General features: G+C 48.4%; 1 protein-coding gene across 5 annotated transcripts in view; it reads left to right on the top strand.

Moving 5' to 3' along the window:
• The window catches only part of NTM (neurotrimin), a 284,098-nt gene that overhangs the window by 242,665 nt on the left and 24,136 nt on the right, over positions 1-17,297 (top strand). For 4 of the 5 annotated variants that reach the window (XM_077839712.1, XM_077839713.1, XM_077839714.1 and 1 more), the window contains exons 4-5: positions 14,074-14,208; positions 15,668-15,788. In XM_077839712.1, coding sequence (XP_077695838.1) covers positions 14,074-14,208; positions 15,668-15,788 — 256 coding nt within the window. The remainder of the gene's footprint in view (positions 1-14,073; positions 14,209-15,667; positions 15,789-17,297) is intronic. The other variant, XM_077839716.1, reaches the window with a different exon arrangement.

Genomic DNA, 17,297 nt, shown 5'->3' on the forward strand with positions numbered 1-17,297 from the left:
CAGTCGGCGCCACTCTCCGTGTAAATAATTGTCCTTTCCATCTCTAATGGCCCTGTGAGACCTGAGCAGCCGCAGTTTACATGAGCAGTCTGTTGCTTCCTACTGTCTGTGCTTACAGATTGTGTTTGCTTAACCCCAGCGCTGCTCCCGGGTCCAGTCTGTTTGTTTCTCCATTCCTGGCAGTCACTAATGAATGAGATTTGTCCAGATATCAACAAGACGTCCCATTATAAATAGGCAAAAATGCAGAGGCCACAGAGCAGAGTGCGTTAGCAATTAGTCTCAATCTGTGCTTTTCTCTTTAGACAGATGCAGTGACCGGTGTTACCCAGCAGGGGATGCTACAGCAAAGGATCTGTTAACCCCCATTTTATTTGGTCGCCGGGGGCAAGGGGGAGGTGGAACATGGGAAATAAATTTTCAGCTCGGAAGTAGAATGTTGATTTATTTTGTACCACACTCGTTTTAAATGGCCTCAGCTAGTTTCGGGTTTTACAGACTTTGTGGCTTGTGACTTTATTTCCTGCTTCTCTGTCCATCGAAACTTGCTCTCCTTTTAAAAACCCAAAACCCAGTGACAACCTACCGTTCGGAAAGGCCTCCTGTGCTCTTGGGCCTTAAGGTGTTAAAAAAGAGAAACTGATGAACTATTATGGTTTAGGAGGTGACTTTACTTTTCCATATATAGTGTTTTTTAAAGTCTGTTTACTGCCTAGTTGCAGTGCCAGGAATGAATCACCCATGGTATTGTGCGGGGAAGGTGAACTTTAAAGCCAAAGCTTAAGTTCTGTATATTTAAAAAGATAAAAAAAAAAAGGGGGGGGGGACCTAATGGCTTGGATACCTCCTGCCGTGCACCTTGTCCTGTCCTTTACACACAGTGACTGTGTAGTGGTGCCAGATCAGAAAGGCGCTGTTTTGAACTCACTCAGCACAGGTGCTGCTGGCTGATGGAGGGGCAGGGTGGAGGGAATTGGTCCCCATGTGCACAGAAATGATCACAGGATTTTTTTCTCTCCTTCATGAAAACCAGTAGCGGGGTTGGATTGAATTGCCTCTCCGCCGTGTTGGGAACCCAAGCACACCAGCATGGCGCTAGTCCATGAGAAACTGACAGTAAACAGGAAGACTAGGTTAATTGTTTTAAGTGGAATAAAGATCAAACAGAAAGAACATAGGTGTTGGAAAGCAAATTAGATTTCTCAAATGCCTTAATAATTCCCAGTGTTCTTAGTATTATGAGTAACTAATGGTAGATAGATGGATGAGATGAGATGCAGTGTGGTCTAATGGACAGATGGCTGGACTGGGACTCAGGAAACTTGGGATCTCTTCCTGGCTGTGTGACCTTGTCTGTGCCTCCCATCCCCCTCCTACACTTTCTTTCTCTTGTCTGTTTGGATTGTAAGCTTTTGGGGGCATGGACGCTCTCTCTCTCTCTCTCTATGTGTATAGTTTATGGAGGAGATGGTATGATGGGATAATATGGTTTTGGCAATTAATTGATCTTTAAATATTCATGGTAAATAGGCCCAATGGCCTGTGATGGGATGTTAGATAGGGTGGGATCTGAGTTACTGCAGAGAATTCTTTCTGGGGTATCTGGCTGGTGAATCTTGCCCGTGTGCTCAGGGTCCAGCTGAACACCATATTTGGGGTCGGGAAGGAATTTTCCTCCAGGGCAGACTGGAAGAGGCCCTGGAGGTTTTTCGTTTTCCTCTGTAGCATGGGGCCCGGGTCACTTGCTGGAGGATTCTCTACTCCTTGAAGTCTTTAATCCACGATTTGAGGATTTCAGTAGCTCAGACATAGGTGAGAAGTTTATCGCAGGAGTGGGTGGGTGAGATTCTGTGGCCGGCGTTGTGCAGGAGGTCAGACTAGATGATCATAATGGTCCCTTCTGACCTTAATATCTATGAACCTATCTGTACGTACAGCATCTAGCACAATGGAACCTTGATCTTGGTTAAGCCTCTAGAAGCTACAATAATACTAATTAATAGTAGCTAGATACTTGAAGCTGGATCCTGCAGTCTCCGAAAGGGCAAAAGCAAGTGCTGAAATACAGTGCAAGACCCGTATTTCAGTACTCTGCTGTATTACTGGCCCACCTTTGCAGGCTCTAGACATCCAAATTGTTTGGATAAGAATCAGATCTTGTGTGTACCCATCCAAAGTGACTTGGATTCCCATGCCCTCTGTGGTTCACCCCTCTGTAGGTTTATCATCATGCACTTATCTCCGACTTCTGCACTATCAAAGCACAAAGGGAAGGACTTGGGAGCCTTTATCTCTGATATTTCCCTCGCTTTTGTGGGTGGAAGGCTGACCCTCACCATTAATTTTTAACAAAGTCTGTTGCGTGCAGGAAACACACTGGAGCTTACTTATAATGGGCTCAAACCACATGCTAGCACTGTGGCTCCCTGCACTCTAATGGCTAATTCTTTTGGCATGAGATCCAGTAAGGTGCATGCTCAATAAGCTACTTCTGTGCACTCAGAGAAAGGTCTTTTGTTAATTAGAAAGTGGTTCATTATCTTTGCTTTGCAGAAACTGGAGTCAAATTTGCTCACGGGAGTATCTGAAGGCCACTGGCTGTGTCCTTACTTTATCAGCAGGCAGCGCTGTGCTACTGAGAAGCCAATTCTAGGTCAGCCATAAAAGGGAGGACCTTTTTGCAGCACGCTTTACTGTACAACCCGTGGAATATAAAAGTGTGATTTTTGTGTCTCCAAAGGATATTGATTTTGGGGTAACGCCTTCACATCTTGCCCTTCAGTTGTGCTAGGTACTGATGAACTCAGCAGTTTTAGCCGTAAACCGGTCCGGTGGGGATTCCAGCTTTGGACCTCGGAAGCATGTGGATGTTAACAATTCATCACAGTGCAGAGGAGCCTGAGATGATGTAACGATGCAGTGGTTCACCCCCTTTCTAAGGTCTGGAGTGCGGCGTGAGCTGCAAACAGTGCACGTTAGGGCTGGTTTGTGACTGGTGTGTGCATTCTGGTTATAGTAGACACACACGTGTGTGTGTGGCGGGGCGGGGAGTGAGGGGAGGAATTCAGGGACACAGAATGTAGATGGAAATCAAAGGAGTGACCATGCGTCAATTTCACTGCCTGCAAACCCATGTCACAGAAACACATGGCTGCAAATTGGCTTTTTAAATAATATTATGGACAGAGGCAGCACATGTGGGTGTGACCCTGTCAGTGTCTGCGTGTGTTCGTTCTGTGTATATGTGTGTGTGTACACGCGCATAAAGGAGGCAAATCCTGCACCCTCCACTGGGGCAGGGGAAGAGGATGGAGGCTGGCACAACTGATTAAGAGAGCTTTAAACTAGGAATTTGGGGGAGATGGTTGGGAGATGTCCAGGTAATCTCTACGCCAGATTTTAACATTGAGAGGGAAGAAAATGAAGTAAGAAAGGATACAGCCGTGGGTAGGAGAATGGACATAAGGAGGAAGGGCAGTGTGGATACCAGCCTAATAGGTCATACTGGCGGTAGAGTGTCCTTGCCTAATTGGGTGAAGAAAGTGAGCGAGGCCAAACAGCAAAAATTAAGATGTTTGTACACCAATGCGAGGAGCCTAGGTAACAAAATGGAGGAACTAGAGCTACTGGTGCAGGAAGTGAAACCAGATATTCTAGGGATAACAGAAACATGGTGGAATAGTGGTCATGACTGGACTACGGGTATTGAAGGGTATGTGCTGTTTAGAAAAGACAGAAATAAAGGCAAAGGTGGTGGAGTAGCATTGTCTATCAATGATGAGGTAGACTGTCAAGAAATAAGAAGTGATGGAATGGATAAGACAGAGTCTGTCTGAGCAAAAATCACATTGGGGAAGAAAACTACTAGAGCCCCCCCCCCGTGATAGTGCTTGGGGTGTGCTATAGACCGCCGGGATCTAATCTGGATATGGATAGAGACCCCTTTAATGTTTTTAATAAAGTAAATACTAATGGGAACTGCGTGATCATGGGAGACTTTAACTTCCCAGATATAGACTGGAGGATGAGTGCTAGTAATAATAATAGGGCTCAGATTTTCCAGGATGCGGTAGCTGATGGGATTCCTTCACCAAGCAGTTGCTGAACAAACAAGAGGAGATGCCATTTTAGATTTGGTTTTGGTGAGTAATGAGGACCTCAGAGAAGAAATGGTTGTAGGGGACAATCTTGGCTTGAGTGATCATGAGCTAATTCAGTTCAGACTGAACGGAAGGACAAACAAAAATAAATCTGCAACTAGGGTTTTTCAAAAGGGCTGACTTTCAAAAATTAAGGAAATTGGTTAGGAAAGTGGATTGGACTGAAGCACTTATGGATCTAAAGATGGAGGAGGCCTGGGATTACTTCAAGTCAAAGTTGCAGAAGCTATCGGAAGCATGCATCCCAAGAAAGGAGACAAAATTCATAGGCAGGAGTTGTAGACCAACTGGATGAGCAAGCATCTCAGAGAGGTGATGAAGAAAAAGCAGAAAGCATACAGGGAATGGAAGATGGGAGGGATCAGCAAGGAAAGCTACCTTATTGCGGTCAGAACGTATAGAGATAAAGTGAGAAAGGCTAAAAGTCATGTAGAGTTGAACCTTGCAAAGGGAATTAAAACCAATAGTAAAAAGTTTTATAGCCATATAAATAAGAAGAAAAAAAGGAAAGAAGAGGTGGGACCGCTAAACACTGAGGATGGAGTGGAGGTTAAGGATAATCTAGGCATGGCCCAATATCTAAACAGATACTTTGCCTCAGTCTTTAATGAGGCTAATGAGCGTAGGGATAATGGTAGCATCAGAAATGGGAATGAGGATATGGAGGCAGATGTTACCATATCCGAGGGAGAAGCCAAACTCGAACAGCTTAATGGGACTAAATCGGTGGGCCCAGATAATCTTCATCCAAGAATATTAAAGGAACTGGCACATGAAATTGCAAGCCCATTAGCAAGAATTTTTAATGAATCTGTAAACTCAGGGGTTGTACCGTATGACTGGAGAATTGCTAACATAGTTCCTGTTTTTAAGAAAGGAAAAAAAAGTGATCCGGGTAACTACAGGCCTGTTCGTTTGACATCTGTAGAATGCAAGGTCTTGGAAAAAAATTTGAAAGAGAAAGTAGTTAAGGATATTGAGGTCAATGGTAATTGGGACAAAATACAACATGGTTTTACAAAAGGTAGATCGTGCCAAACCAACCTGATCTCCTTCTTTGAGAAAGTAACAGATTTTTTAGACAAAGGAAATGCAGTGGATCTAATTTACCTCGATTTTAATCAGGCGTTTGATATGGTGCCACATGGGGAATTATTAGTTAAATTGGAAAAGATGGGGATCAATAGGAAAATTGAAAGGTGGATAAGGAACTGGTTAAAGGGGAGACTACAGCGGGTCATATTGAAAGGTGAACTGTGAGGCTGGAGGGAGGTTACCAGTGGAGTTCCTCAGGAATCGGTTTTGGGACCAATCTTATTTAATCTTTTTATTACTGACCTCGGCACAAAAAGTGGGAGTGTGCTAATAAAGTTTGTGGATGACACAAAGCTGGGAGGTATTGCCAATTCAGAGAAGGACCGGGATATCATGCAGGAGGATCTGGATGACCTTGTAAACTGGAGTAATAATAATAGGATGAAATTTAATAGTGAGAAGTGTAAGGTCATGCATTTAGGGATTAATAACAAGAATTTTAGTTATAAGCTGGGGACGCATCAATTAGAAGTAACAAAGGAGGAGAAGGACCTCGGAGTATTGGTTGACCACAGGATGACTATGAGCCGCCAATGTGATATGGCCGTGAAAAAAGCTAATGCGATCTTGGGATGCATCAGGCGAGGTATTTCCAGCAGAGATAAGGAGGTGTTAGTACCGTTATACAAGGCACTGGTGAGACCTCATCTGGAGTATTGTGTGCAGTTCTGGTCTCCCGTGTTTAAGAAGGATGAATTCAAACTGGAACAGATACAGAGAAGGGCTACTAGGATGATCCGAGGAATGGAAAATCGGTCTTATGAAAGGAGACTCAAGGAGCTTGGCTTGTTTAGCCTAACCAAAAGAAGGCTGAGGGGAGATATGATTGCTCTCTATAAATATATCAGAGGTATAAATACCAGGGAGGGAGAGGAACTATTTAAGCTCAGTACCAATGTGGACACAAGAACAAATGGATATAAACTGGCCATCGGGAAGTTTAGACTTAAAATTAGATGAAGGTTTCTAACCATCAGAGGAGTGAAGTTCTGGAACAGCCTTCCAAGGGAAGCAGTGGGGGCAAAAGACCTATCTGGCTTCAAGATTAAGCTCGATAAGTTTATGGAGGAGATGGTTTGATGGGATAACGTGATTTTGGCAATTAATTGATCTTTGACTATTAGTGGTAAATAGACCCAATGGCCTGTGATGGGATGTTAGATAGGGTGGGCTCTGAGTTACTACAGAGAATTCTTTCCTGGGTATCTGGCTGGTGAGTCTTGGCCACATGCTCAGGGTTCAGGTTATCACCGTATTTGGGGTCAGGAAGGAATTTTCCTCCAGGGCAGATTGGAAGAGGTCCTGGGAGTTTTTCAACTTCCCCTGCAGCGTGGGGCACGGGTCACTTGCTGGAGGATTCTCTGCACTTTGAAGTCTTTAAACCACGATTTGAGGACTTCAATAGCTCAGACATAGGCAAGAGGTTTATTGCAGGAGTGGGTGGGTGAGATTCTGTGGCCTGCAAGAGGTCAGACTAGATGATCATAATGGTCCCTTAAAGTCTATGAGTCTATGAGGATGAGGGCCATCTGGCTGTGGAATTGGTATGTTTCTGCTGTACAAGAGGGGAAACATGTTATAGGGATGGGATTCTTGTGTAGGGCAGAGCTCAGCTCTGTGAGTCTCCATGAGGGGTGCCTTTGGGTAAGGCTTGAGGCTGGAGGATGTACTGCTATGCAGATCCTATGGCCACTCACCATGGAGCAGCTGTGCTTACCTGCCAGGGAGGAGGATTCCTCTCCACTTAAGACTCAGAGATCCCGATCCCCAGGTGAGTCACAGGTGCTGGAGAAATTGCCATGCTAATGTGAAGTGTGTGTGTACTCGTGTACATGTTTGCATACTCATCTGTGCAGTGAACACATTCATATCTTAGAACGTGTGTGTGCATCAGTATCTATGCAGGTGTGTGGGTATATTTTGGTGCCTTATACTATAATGATCAGGACATGATAAATAGACAGACAGACAGATAGATACCCTATTGAGCAATGCTGCCAGTCTACATGATCATATTCATTGCTCAGATGCTGCAGTGATGGGTTCTCGTATGGTTGCCTACAGGAGGTGGACAGCTGTGGAGGGGGTGTATTTGAGCATGCAGTGTGCATATTTTCCATATTCACACAAGTAACCGTGTGTGAGATGTGACCAGCCACCCACCTCGAGCCATAACTTATTTGGATGGCAAACCCCCGCACACACCATCATTAAGGTGCTTCTCGGAGCTGCATCGCCCTGGGCGAGAGGAGAGGCAGGAGAGCTGCGGGACTCAGTGTCCTCTCATCTCCCCAGATCCAGCAGCCAAGTGCCCTGTCTCCCTGGGGGACCTGTGAGCACTCCCCTCACCGCTGGCACTCAATCCCAGAAACAGCTGTCCGGAGCTAATTTATTTCCTAATGCGTCGGCAATGTTAATTTATAAATTACACTGGTAATTCGAGCTATTATTAATTTCAGATGGTGTAGGGCAGGCCTAATTAAAATATGACACCAATTGCCACACATATGTACCAAGGACTACCGTTTAAAATTAATAGGAATATTAAGTGTGACACTGGTCTCAGAGATGCTTTGCACAGTAATTATAGCAGCCCGGCTGCAGGAGATCTGATAAAGTCGATAGCGAGATTTCAAAGAAATAAATACAAAAATCCCACTCTCTCCCTGTTCCGGGGTTATTACGGAAAGCTGCTGCTGCTTTTTTTTTTCCTTCTTCTTCTTCTTCTTTCAAGGTCAAACACACTTTTTCATTTGAAACAGGGCACAGGAATGGCACCACGGGACGCATAGATTTAATAACCTGAATATTTTTTTTTAATACGAGCTACTTATGAACATCGGGTAGGGGCACAGCCAGTACCAAGAACCAGCTGGCCCCCTCTGTGCTGCAGTCCCAGCTTGCTGGTGAAGACGCTTTGGAGAGGTTTGGCACATGGCTGGGAGACCTCCGAGGACCACTGCAGGAGGTGGTGGTGGTGGTTCAGTAGATGATGCTCTTCGGCCGGCCCTGAGCCAATACAACAGCTTGGTGTTTGAGGGTGGCTGAGTGAAAGGGGCTGCGGTTGGTGGTTATCGCATGACCAGTGTCACGCCCTTCCATGAAGGGGCAGGGTTGGCTCTTCATTCCTGGCCCATAAACATGCCAGAGAGCCTGTCTGTGACAGCTGTCAATGCCCAGGTGAGGCATGTATTTTTTTTTTTTTGCATGAACAACAGGTCTTTGTCCTCAGAATATGATATTCCATTTCCAGTCCATAACTTGAAAAGATGGTTCTGTTCCTCCTGATGCTTAGCTTTTGACTGTTGGCCACCCTGCTAGTTCGCTCTAGACTACTGGGGGTCCTTTTCCAAAGCCTCTTTGGTTTCCATCAGTGTCACTGTTGAAACTGGGAGCTCGTGCAGCATGCTAATGGAGTCGGTGCCCTGATCCCCTTCCCCCAACTTGCTGATGCTGGGGATATATGCCCAGCACAGGGTGTCAGCCAACACCGGAAGTCACCCTGGACAACATCTGATCTCTGCCGGGTAGTGCTGGAGGTGCCTCAACATACACTGCCGTCTCTTTGGAGCGCTAGGAAGGAGCTTTGCCATGATTGCCTGGTGGGGTTTCTGATCTGATTGCACTATTACTGGGTGGCCACACATGCACTCTGATGGAATCGCTCCACTCCAAACACCTCAGCCAGAAGCTCCTTTTCTGTTTGGGTGTACCGCTGTTCAGCCTCTGACAAGGCTGTGATGGGGTGTATCGGCCCCACACTGGTACAGCAGGGGTTAACCCTTCTCTCTTAGCCGAGGAGACCACACACCCCCCCGGCTCTGCTGGGTGTGCTCCTGAGGGAGGAATGCCTGCACTCCAAGACGCAGAGGCCAGCCAGTTGGAGACGGACCCCGACACACCGCCATGGGACGTCATGGAGAGGGGAAAGACTGGAGAATCCCAGAGAGGGAGGACTCCAGAGACTTGGGTAGGAAGTGACCCGGGGAGGTTTTGTGGGGAAACCGGACCAAGGTCGGTGTGTTTCAGTTGGACCCCTGCCAAGCTGGTGGCGGGCAAACCCACCTCCGATAGGGCCCTGGGTTGGGACCCGGTGGAGAGGGTGGGCCTGGATCCCCCTATCCTGGCCGCTACCCACCCTGGGGTGATGGCCCCGCTCGCCACTTGTATTGACTCTGGCCATTGGGCCGCACTGCCCTGACAGCAAGGGCTGTGGTATTGATTTTGGCTGATAGGCTGCACTGCCCTGCCATCAAGGGCCGCATCAAGGACTAAGGCCCCTGGGCCGTGCAGCCCCAAGACCCGGGGCTCCCCTTCAAACTTGATTGCGGGGTGCTGAGGCACCTCTCCCCTGCCCCCACGGGGTGATGGGGTGTATCAGCCCCGCGACGGGCTCTGCTGGCATAAGCGACAAAAGAGGAGCATCACCTTTCTCTGATGCATCACCCTGGAGTCTCAGTGGTTCTCTTGGCTGGTAGTACTTCAGGACAGGGGCATCTGTTATAATTTGTTTCACAGTGTCAAATGCTTGCAGTTGGGGACCTGCCCAGTCCCATTCAGCATCCTGCCTTGTGAGCTGATGCTGCAGTGTGGACAGTGCTGTATCGATTTCATAGCCACTAGAGCTGGCATGTTTTCTGACTGCCTTCAGCTTTTTGGGATCTGTTTTCAGTCCCTCTGCTGTGAGCAAATGTCCAATATATGTCACCTCATGTTGTCCGAGTTGCATTTTTTCTCAGTTGAGTTTTAAGTTCTTGTCCCTGCATCACTGTAGAAAAACTTGTTGTTTTCTGCAGTGGTTCCAGTCAGCTCCTGAATCACTGCTCCCTTCACCTACAGTAACGCTATCATCTGCAATTACTTTCACCGCAGGCAGTCCTTCCAGCGCTTGGGCGAATTTTCTCTGCAACACCTTTGGTGTTGGGCTTATGCCCGTCAGCATGCGCAGCCATCTGTGGCAACCAAATGGCATTGCAAACATTGTCAGCATACCGGACTCTTTATCCAGGCTCATGTGCCAAAACCCATTCCTCACATCACAGAACACAAAAATTCTGGCTTTGGGAGGTTGTGGGCAGTGAATAGTGGCATCTTTTCAATACTCAGTTGAGTGGCTTTGAGTCTAGGCAGATGCATAATTTGCCTGATAACTTCTTTACCACCACTGTGCTGCTTACCCAAGCTGTGCTGGCCTCTACAGGTGCTACGATACCCCTGCTCTGCAGGCTTTCAGGCTCCCTGTGTACTGGATTACATAGTGCCATTGTAATTTTCCTTCATGGTAAGCACACCAAATCCACAGCAGGGTCTAGTTCTAGTTGCAGCTTTCTTGCAAGGCCTTTGAAAATATCCCCATGTGCTTCTTAAATGGTCTCCATTGTCCATGGGTCTCCCTCTTTTGCATTGCAGCTGAACCTGATCGGCTCCATCGCTTGCATGGCCATATTTCCCAAGAGGGATCTGTGGTGCTTACCTTTTACCACCACAAGGTTGAGCTGGAAACAACTGTTATATTTTGGATCACTTGTTATAAGGTCACATTTTCCTATGGGCTGCTTTGTGCTCTTTGTACATTATTTGCTTGCATCTGCTGTTTGTAAAGCACGTGTTTGAGTCCAATTCACCCCAACAAATCAAATAATCATAAAAATGTAGGACAGGATGGGACCTCAATAGGTCCTCTAGTTCAGTCCTCTGCACTGAGGCAGGACTAAGTATTATCTAGACCATCCTGACAGGTGTTTGTCTAACCTGCTCTTAAAAACGTCTAATGACAGAGATTCTACAACCTCCCTAGGTAATTTGTTCCGGTGCTTAACAACCCTGATAGTTAAGAAGCTTTTCCTCATGTCTAACCTAAATCTCCCTTCCTGCAATTTAAGCCCATTACTTCTTGTCCTTTCCTCAGTGGATAAGGAGAACAATTTATCACCCTGCTCTTTGTAACAACTTTTTACCTTCTTGAAGACTGTTATCATGGCCTCCCTCAGTCTTCTCTTCTCCAGAGTAAACAAACCCAATTTTTTCAATCTTTGTTCGTAGGTCATGTTTTCTAGACCTTTCATCATTTTTGTCACTCTTCTCTGGACTTTCTCCAATTTGTCCATATCTTTCCTGAAATGTGGGGCTCAGAACTGGACACAATACTTCAGTTGAGGCCTAATCAGCTTGGAGTAGAGCGGAAGAATTACTTCTCGTGTCTTGCTTACAATACTCCTGCTAATACATCAGAGAACGATATTTGCTTCTTTTTTTTTTTTTTGGCAACAGTATTACATGCTTGGCTTATATGTGGTTTGTGACCCACTATAACCCCCAGATCTTTTTCTGCAGTTCTCCATCCTAGGCAATGGTTTCCCATTTTGTGATTGTTCAGTTGATTATTCCTTCCTAAGTGGAGTACTTTGCATTTGTCCTTATTGAATTCCATCCTATTTATTTCAGACCATTTCTCCAGTTTGTCGAGCTCTAATTCTAATCCTGTCCTCCAAAGTTCTTGCAACCCCTCCCATCTTGTTATCATCTGCAGACTTTATAAGTGTTCTCTCTATGCCATTATCCAAATCATATATGAAGATATTGAATAGAACTGGACCCAGAACAGATCCTGGTGGGGTCCTACTCGATATGTCCTTCCAGCTTGTTTGTGAACCATTGATAATTACTCTCTGAGTATGGGTTTCCAATCAGCTTCCCAATGATTTTTCAGTCACGTTGCAGGAGGCCCTGCTATCCAGCTGAAATCGTGCAGGGCGTTTCCCTGTTCACATCGTTGCTTACACAGAGGTTGATATGGTCTCTTGGTGCCTTCCTGTCCCACTAGCCTGAACTTGGGATGCTCTTGGACCCAAAGAGAGAGTCATGACGTCACCACCACTGTCTGATGTGCTGTCTCGCTCTTGTACCTGTCTGAATGCATCTTTTTGAGACCTTCTGCTCTTGGGCACGCTGCTAAAATGGTCCAACTTGCCACGTTCCTTGCAATGCTGTATTAGCGCAGGGCACTTCTTTATCCGCTCCTGCTGTCTCCCACTGTGGATACATCTCGTTTCGGGTACAGACCCCTGGCCATCGGCTCTCCTTGGCTGTTTTCTCACTGCATGTACTATTGGGCACGTTGTGCCTGCTAGGCTTTTCACCCTCTGGCTTGGTCTCTAGTGAAAAATCTGGGTTGCTCCACAATTTCATTCTGCTTTGGGGAAAAATAGCTCTCCAGAGGACCGCTGTGAAGCTTGGGACTGTGGTGAGCGTCAGAGTGCTGCAGACCTCTCTGCCTTGTTCCCCAATAAGGCATACTTTCCCACTGTTGTCGTCCCCCTGCATGGCCAGGCCTGTGTACAGCTCAAACTCCGTCTACTGGGTCCGTCGCGAGGCCAGGTTTCTGCTGGCAAAATCCAGGGCTCTGGGGGGCTTCAGCCCAAGCTCCATGGCCCACACTGCCAGCTGCTGGTCTGCAGAGAACTCACAGCTCCCACAACACCCCCGTGGTTCTCTGTCAAAGCAGGAGGGTGTGCACAGGTTAAGCTGAAGTGGAACTTATTAAATTCTGGGCACTGCTGTGTCCCTGTGTTGCTTCCAGCCTAACTCCCTGCATTCCTTGTTTTTCTGGTGTCCCGGTTACTGCAGGGAATGTGGGTCCTCTGACTCTAGTTCCACTGACCATGATACCCAGCTGTGGTGCGCTTGGCATGCTAGCAGGGACTGTATCAAAACAAAGCTCTCCAGAGAGCACAGCCCATAAATGTGTGGCTAAATCTTCAGCAGAACTCAGCCCATTTGGTACTGTTTGGAGCCCTGAGCTCATTGGAAAATCTGGCCCTGGTTGTCTATAAAGATACTTCAGCCCTTCCCCCTAAATTAAGGGAAAGTCAGGCCTGGAGTCCTGGGACAAATTCCAACATGGGTGATCGCAATCTTCTTGCCTTCGCTCCCACCATCAGAGTCCAATTGTGCCTGGTGTCCTGCACTTCCTCTCGTAAAGCCGGGAGCTGTTTTGCTCGTAGTATGAAGCAGTTGCTACATTTCACACCAGAGGGGGTAGCATTTCTGTGCTGGATGAACTGATAACTGAGTGTGTGTTGTGATCCTTCAGGATGGGAAGGTGCTTTCCAATGGTCAGATCATATTAATATCAGCTGATGGTAAAAGGTCCTGGACAAGGGGAATTTCTTGGCTCAGGGTCCTTCTGATATTGGTGTTTAGTTATGGAGATTCAAGCCTGGCGTTTAGACCAAATTGGAATGATCTTTATGGTTTGATGAGGCAGCCTGTTAGCTGAACCAAAGGGGTAGCTTGTTATCCACTGCTCCCCCTGTATAGATCCAACATGAAGAATCCCATGTTCAGTGGGTGCCCGAGTCCTCTCGGAGGGTGAACTCTTTAGGATCACAGTCCAGGGGCCTTGCTAGAGAATCAACCGTTTCCGTAGGGCCTGATAAATGAATTTCCCCTCTTGACCCAGAAGGGAATGTTTCCACACTGCGGGCTCCAAACCAATGCTACCAGGGTGGAAGTGGTCTTCTGCACATGGGCCGTCATGGGACCCTGCTAAACCTGGCTCTACAATTTCTTATTACTCCGTGGCTGGACAGTAACACTTGAGTTTCTCTCTTGCATCAGACAGAGAAAGGGGTGAAGAGGAGGGTTGGGGAGAAGGGGCCCATGTTAAGAGCTGTGTCAGGAAACCCCACTGGCACTGGAGGTAGGTAGAGCGGCTGAAGGGCCCCCCATGCCCCCGCCTTTCAACACGCGTAACTGTTAACCCAGGTGTGGAGCTGCTCCCTAGCCCATGTTCTCCTTCTCTTTCCGGCCCCTGCAGCTGTGGGTTTCGTGAGCGAAGACGAGTACCTGGAGATCACGGGGATCACCAAGGAGCAATCTGGCGAGTACGAGTGTAGCGCATCCAACGACGTGGCGGCTCCCGTCGTCCGGAGAGTGAAAGTCACCGTGAACTGTAAGTAACCTCGGGTGCCAGCTCTTGGCTGCAGCACAGAGGGGACGCCGGGGGCAGGCGGTTAGCAGAGACAGGGTGGCGGGCAAAGGAAGGAGAGCACCCCTCAATGCGGTGGGGAGGGGAGGAGACCATTGTCCTCTCACACTCGGGCTGTATCGCTGCCAAAAGAGAAGGTGCATGGTCTGGGTTTGTGCAGAGGACTCAATGTGTCTGCAAGTGGTTGGGGCTGGGAAGGGCTGTGGGGGAGCTGGGTGTGTCTGTCGGGGCGGGCTGCGTGTATCCTTGCAGGAGAGGGGGGGTGTTTCTGCAGGGGGCTGGGAGAGGGCTGGGCTGGGGGCACCCTTTCAGGGAACGGGGGGTATCTGTGCAGGAGGGGAGGGCTGGGCAGAGCTGGGTGTCTCCTTGCAGGGGGCATATGCAGAATGGGTTGGGAAGGGGAGCGCATGTTTTCTTAGCAGATGTCGTTCCACCCATTCGTTTGGTTTTTGAATTCCGTTTTTTCCCACTCCCCCACCTCCCTGGCTCTCTGTGTCCAGGGGGCTTTCACAGCCCATGGTGAGATGCTGTGCTGATAACCTCTGGGGAGAAGTGACAAGGGAAATGAGCAGCAAGTGGGAATTTATAAACAAATAATGAGCAGAATGCTGCTGCTAAGAGAGTGGGTGAAGAAAACTCATCCCTCCTGGCACCCTACTCCTCTGCACACACACACACTGCACGCACTCAGACACACACGGGCACAGACCCCCGGGGGCGTGCGCTTCCACATACACACACTGTGGTGCACACAGGAGCATCTGTGCTCCCAAAGCATACACGTCGGTGCGTGCGTTCACACACACATGCTCAAATACCTGTGCCTGAGCTCACACGCATGCAAACGCATGTGCACGCATTCATGCTCATGCACAAATGTGCATGTGCTCTCATACGTGTACAAACACGTGTGCTCGGGCTCACACACGTGCACGGACAAACACGTCTGCATGCGCTCACCAGCGTGGACATGCGCACTCTCACGCAGGCTCATGCGTGCACACACAACGTCACATGCACTCACACCAAAGGAACAAAACTGTTAGGAGTGGAGAGAGCCAGAGGCTCCAATAAGCATGTGGTGCTGGTGAACTGGGGCAGACAGACGGAAGGGCCCACGCTGGTTAGAGACACAGAACGAGGTTTGGGGTCATTCCCTTCCCATCTGCCTGAGTGCGGGGCGTGAAGTTCCTTGCAGGCCTGTAGAACAGCACTTGAGTGGCAGGAACTGGGCACCGGCTTGGGGAACAGGCCTCGTGTTGGCGAGGGGAGGGCGGCTGGCACAGGGACCTTCTGCCGGAAGCTGATTCATTTGGCTTAGCCCACGAGGTGGGGAAGAAAGAGAGGCTTGCGGAGTGAAGGCAGAAAAGAAGGGTTTTCTGAGGCCCCGGGGAGAAACCCTCACGCCCTCATGTCCCCGCAGACCCGCCGTACATCTCAGACGCCAAGAGCACCGGGGTGCCCGTGGGGCAGAAGGGTATTCTTCAGTGCGAAGCCTCCGCCGTCCCCGCTGCAGAATTCCAGTGGTACAAAGACGACAAAAGGTAGGTGAATCCGACGGGGTTTGGGAGTGGAGGGAGATGGAAAGGCCTTGCAGGTGGCATCCGCCCCAGCAGAAAAACTATCTACCGCCGTTCCCAGGGGATTTACCTGCATCGTCTCCTGGGCTGGCTGCCCTTTGCACTCCACTCACCTTGCACAAAGCAGGAGTAGTTAAGCCTTCACGTGAACTGCAGAGCCTGTTAGCACCGGAAAAGGGGGGGTCAGCGACCTGATTTCACCTTGTCTTTGTGACCGCTAGGCTCTCACTGCAGGAGAGAGGAGGGAGGTGGAGGTGGGGAATAGACTACGCCCTGGTTGTGCTGTTGTAAGAGGCACCAGGATTCTGCTGTGATTCCACCCCACCTCCCCCTGCGGCAAAAAGAGCCATAAAACCAGCATGTCAAGGAAGGCGCAGGGAAAGCAGCTGGCCTCTCCATCCAGTGCATCCAGGTGAAGTTTCCAGGCAGGGGAAACAATAATTAAATATTGAGCATCTCTCGGTCCCGGGTATTTTAATTAAATGATGAGGAGAACAGAGGAAGCCAGATTGCCAAGCCATTTACTCTCCCCGAATCTTGTTTAGCCCTTTAAAAAGAGGCTTTTGCAGAGACATAGAGGCCAGCGCTCCGGGGAGCAAAGGGAAAAAGACCAGCAGCTAATGAGAGATGGGCCCAAGGTGGAGTGTTTAGATCCAGATGCAAACTTGCCCGTAGTTCAGAGACTGGTGGTGTTCAGATCCAGCTGACTCAGCCCTTTATCAACACAGGAGCCAGCCAGATCCAAAGTCTGATCTGGATTCTGAGCCAGATTTCCCCCCAACTTGGGTAGGGTTCGAATCTGGCTTTCTGTACTGGGCCCAACTCGGCACTAATAACCTGATCTGAACAGGTGCTGAGCACATGCAGTACCCATCCATTCCAACAGGACCTGCAGTTGTTTGACACGTCTTAAAATCAGGCCATGAATTTATATTTAATTCAACTCTTTCTCCACAATATAGAGTATCTGAACTCCGAGGCTAGTTTTCCTGCCTGGGAATGGATCTTCTGGGCATTTGTTTTCAAAGTGGCCTCAATCTGCACTCTAAAGTCGGTTACCTTGAATTCAGATGTGCATGCCCCATGCTGCATGTGTAAATGGCATTTGTGGGCCGAAAGGGGGCAGCGTGATCCAGTGGTTACAGAAGTGGGCTGAGAGTCAGTTAACCTAGCTTCAGTTCCTGACTGCCAATGTCCCCTTGGATGACCTTGCGGCAAACCATTATGTGCCTCCTTTTCTCCATCTGTGCAATGGGAGCAAAAGTAATTCCTCTCCTTGGTGAAGATTGCGTGGCTCCTTGCCTGAAAGTGCCGAGAGTATTACTGGAAGCACGAATCCAGGCTTTGGGGGTATGTGAAAATGCAGCGGCTTTAAGACTAAAGATGCTCCCGGTCCAGTTCCTTTGAAATGGCAGACGAAATGTAAGGCCCTTATCATGCTAGAATGAAGCCCCAATAGGAAGTGAAGAAGGA

This window comes from Eretmochelys imbricata, chromosome 22 (genome assembly GCF_965152235.1).
Source record: "Eretmochelys imbricata isolate rEreImb1 chromosome 22, rEreImb1.hap1, whole genome shotgun sequence".
NCBI classification, from domain to species: domain Eukaryota; kingdom Metazoa; phylum Chordata; order Testudines; family Cheloniidae; genus Eretmochelys; species Eretmochelys imbricata.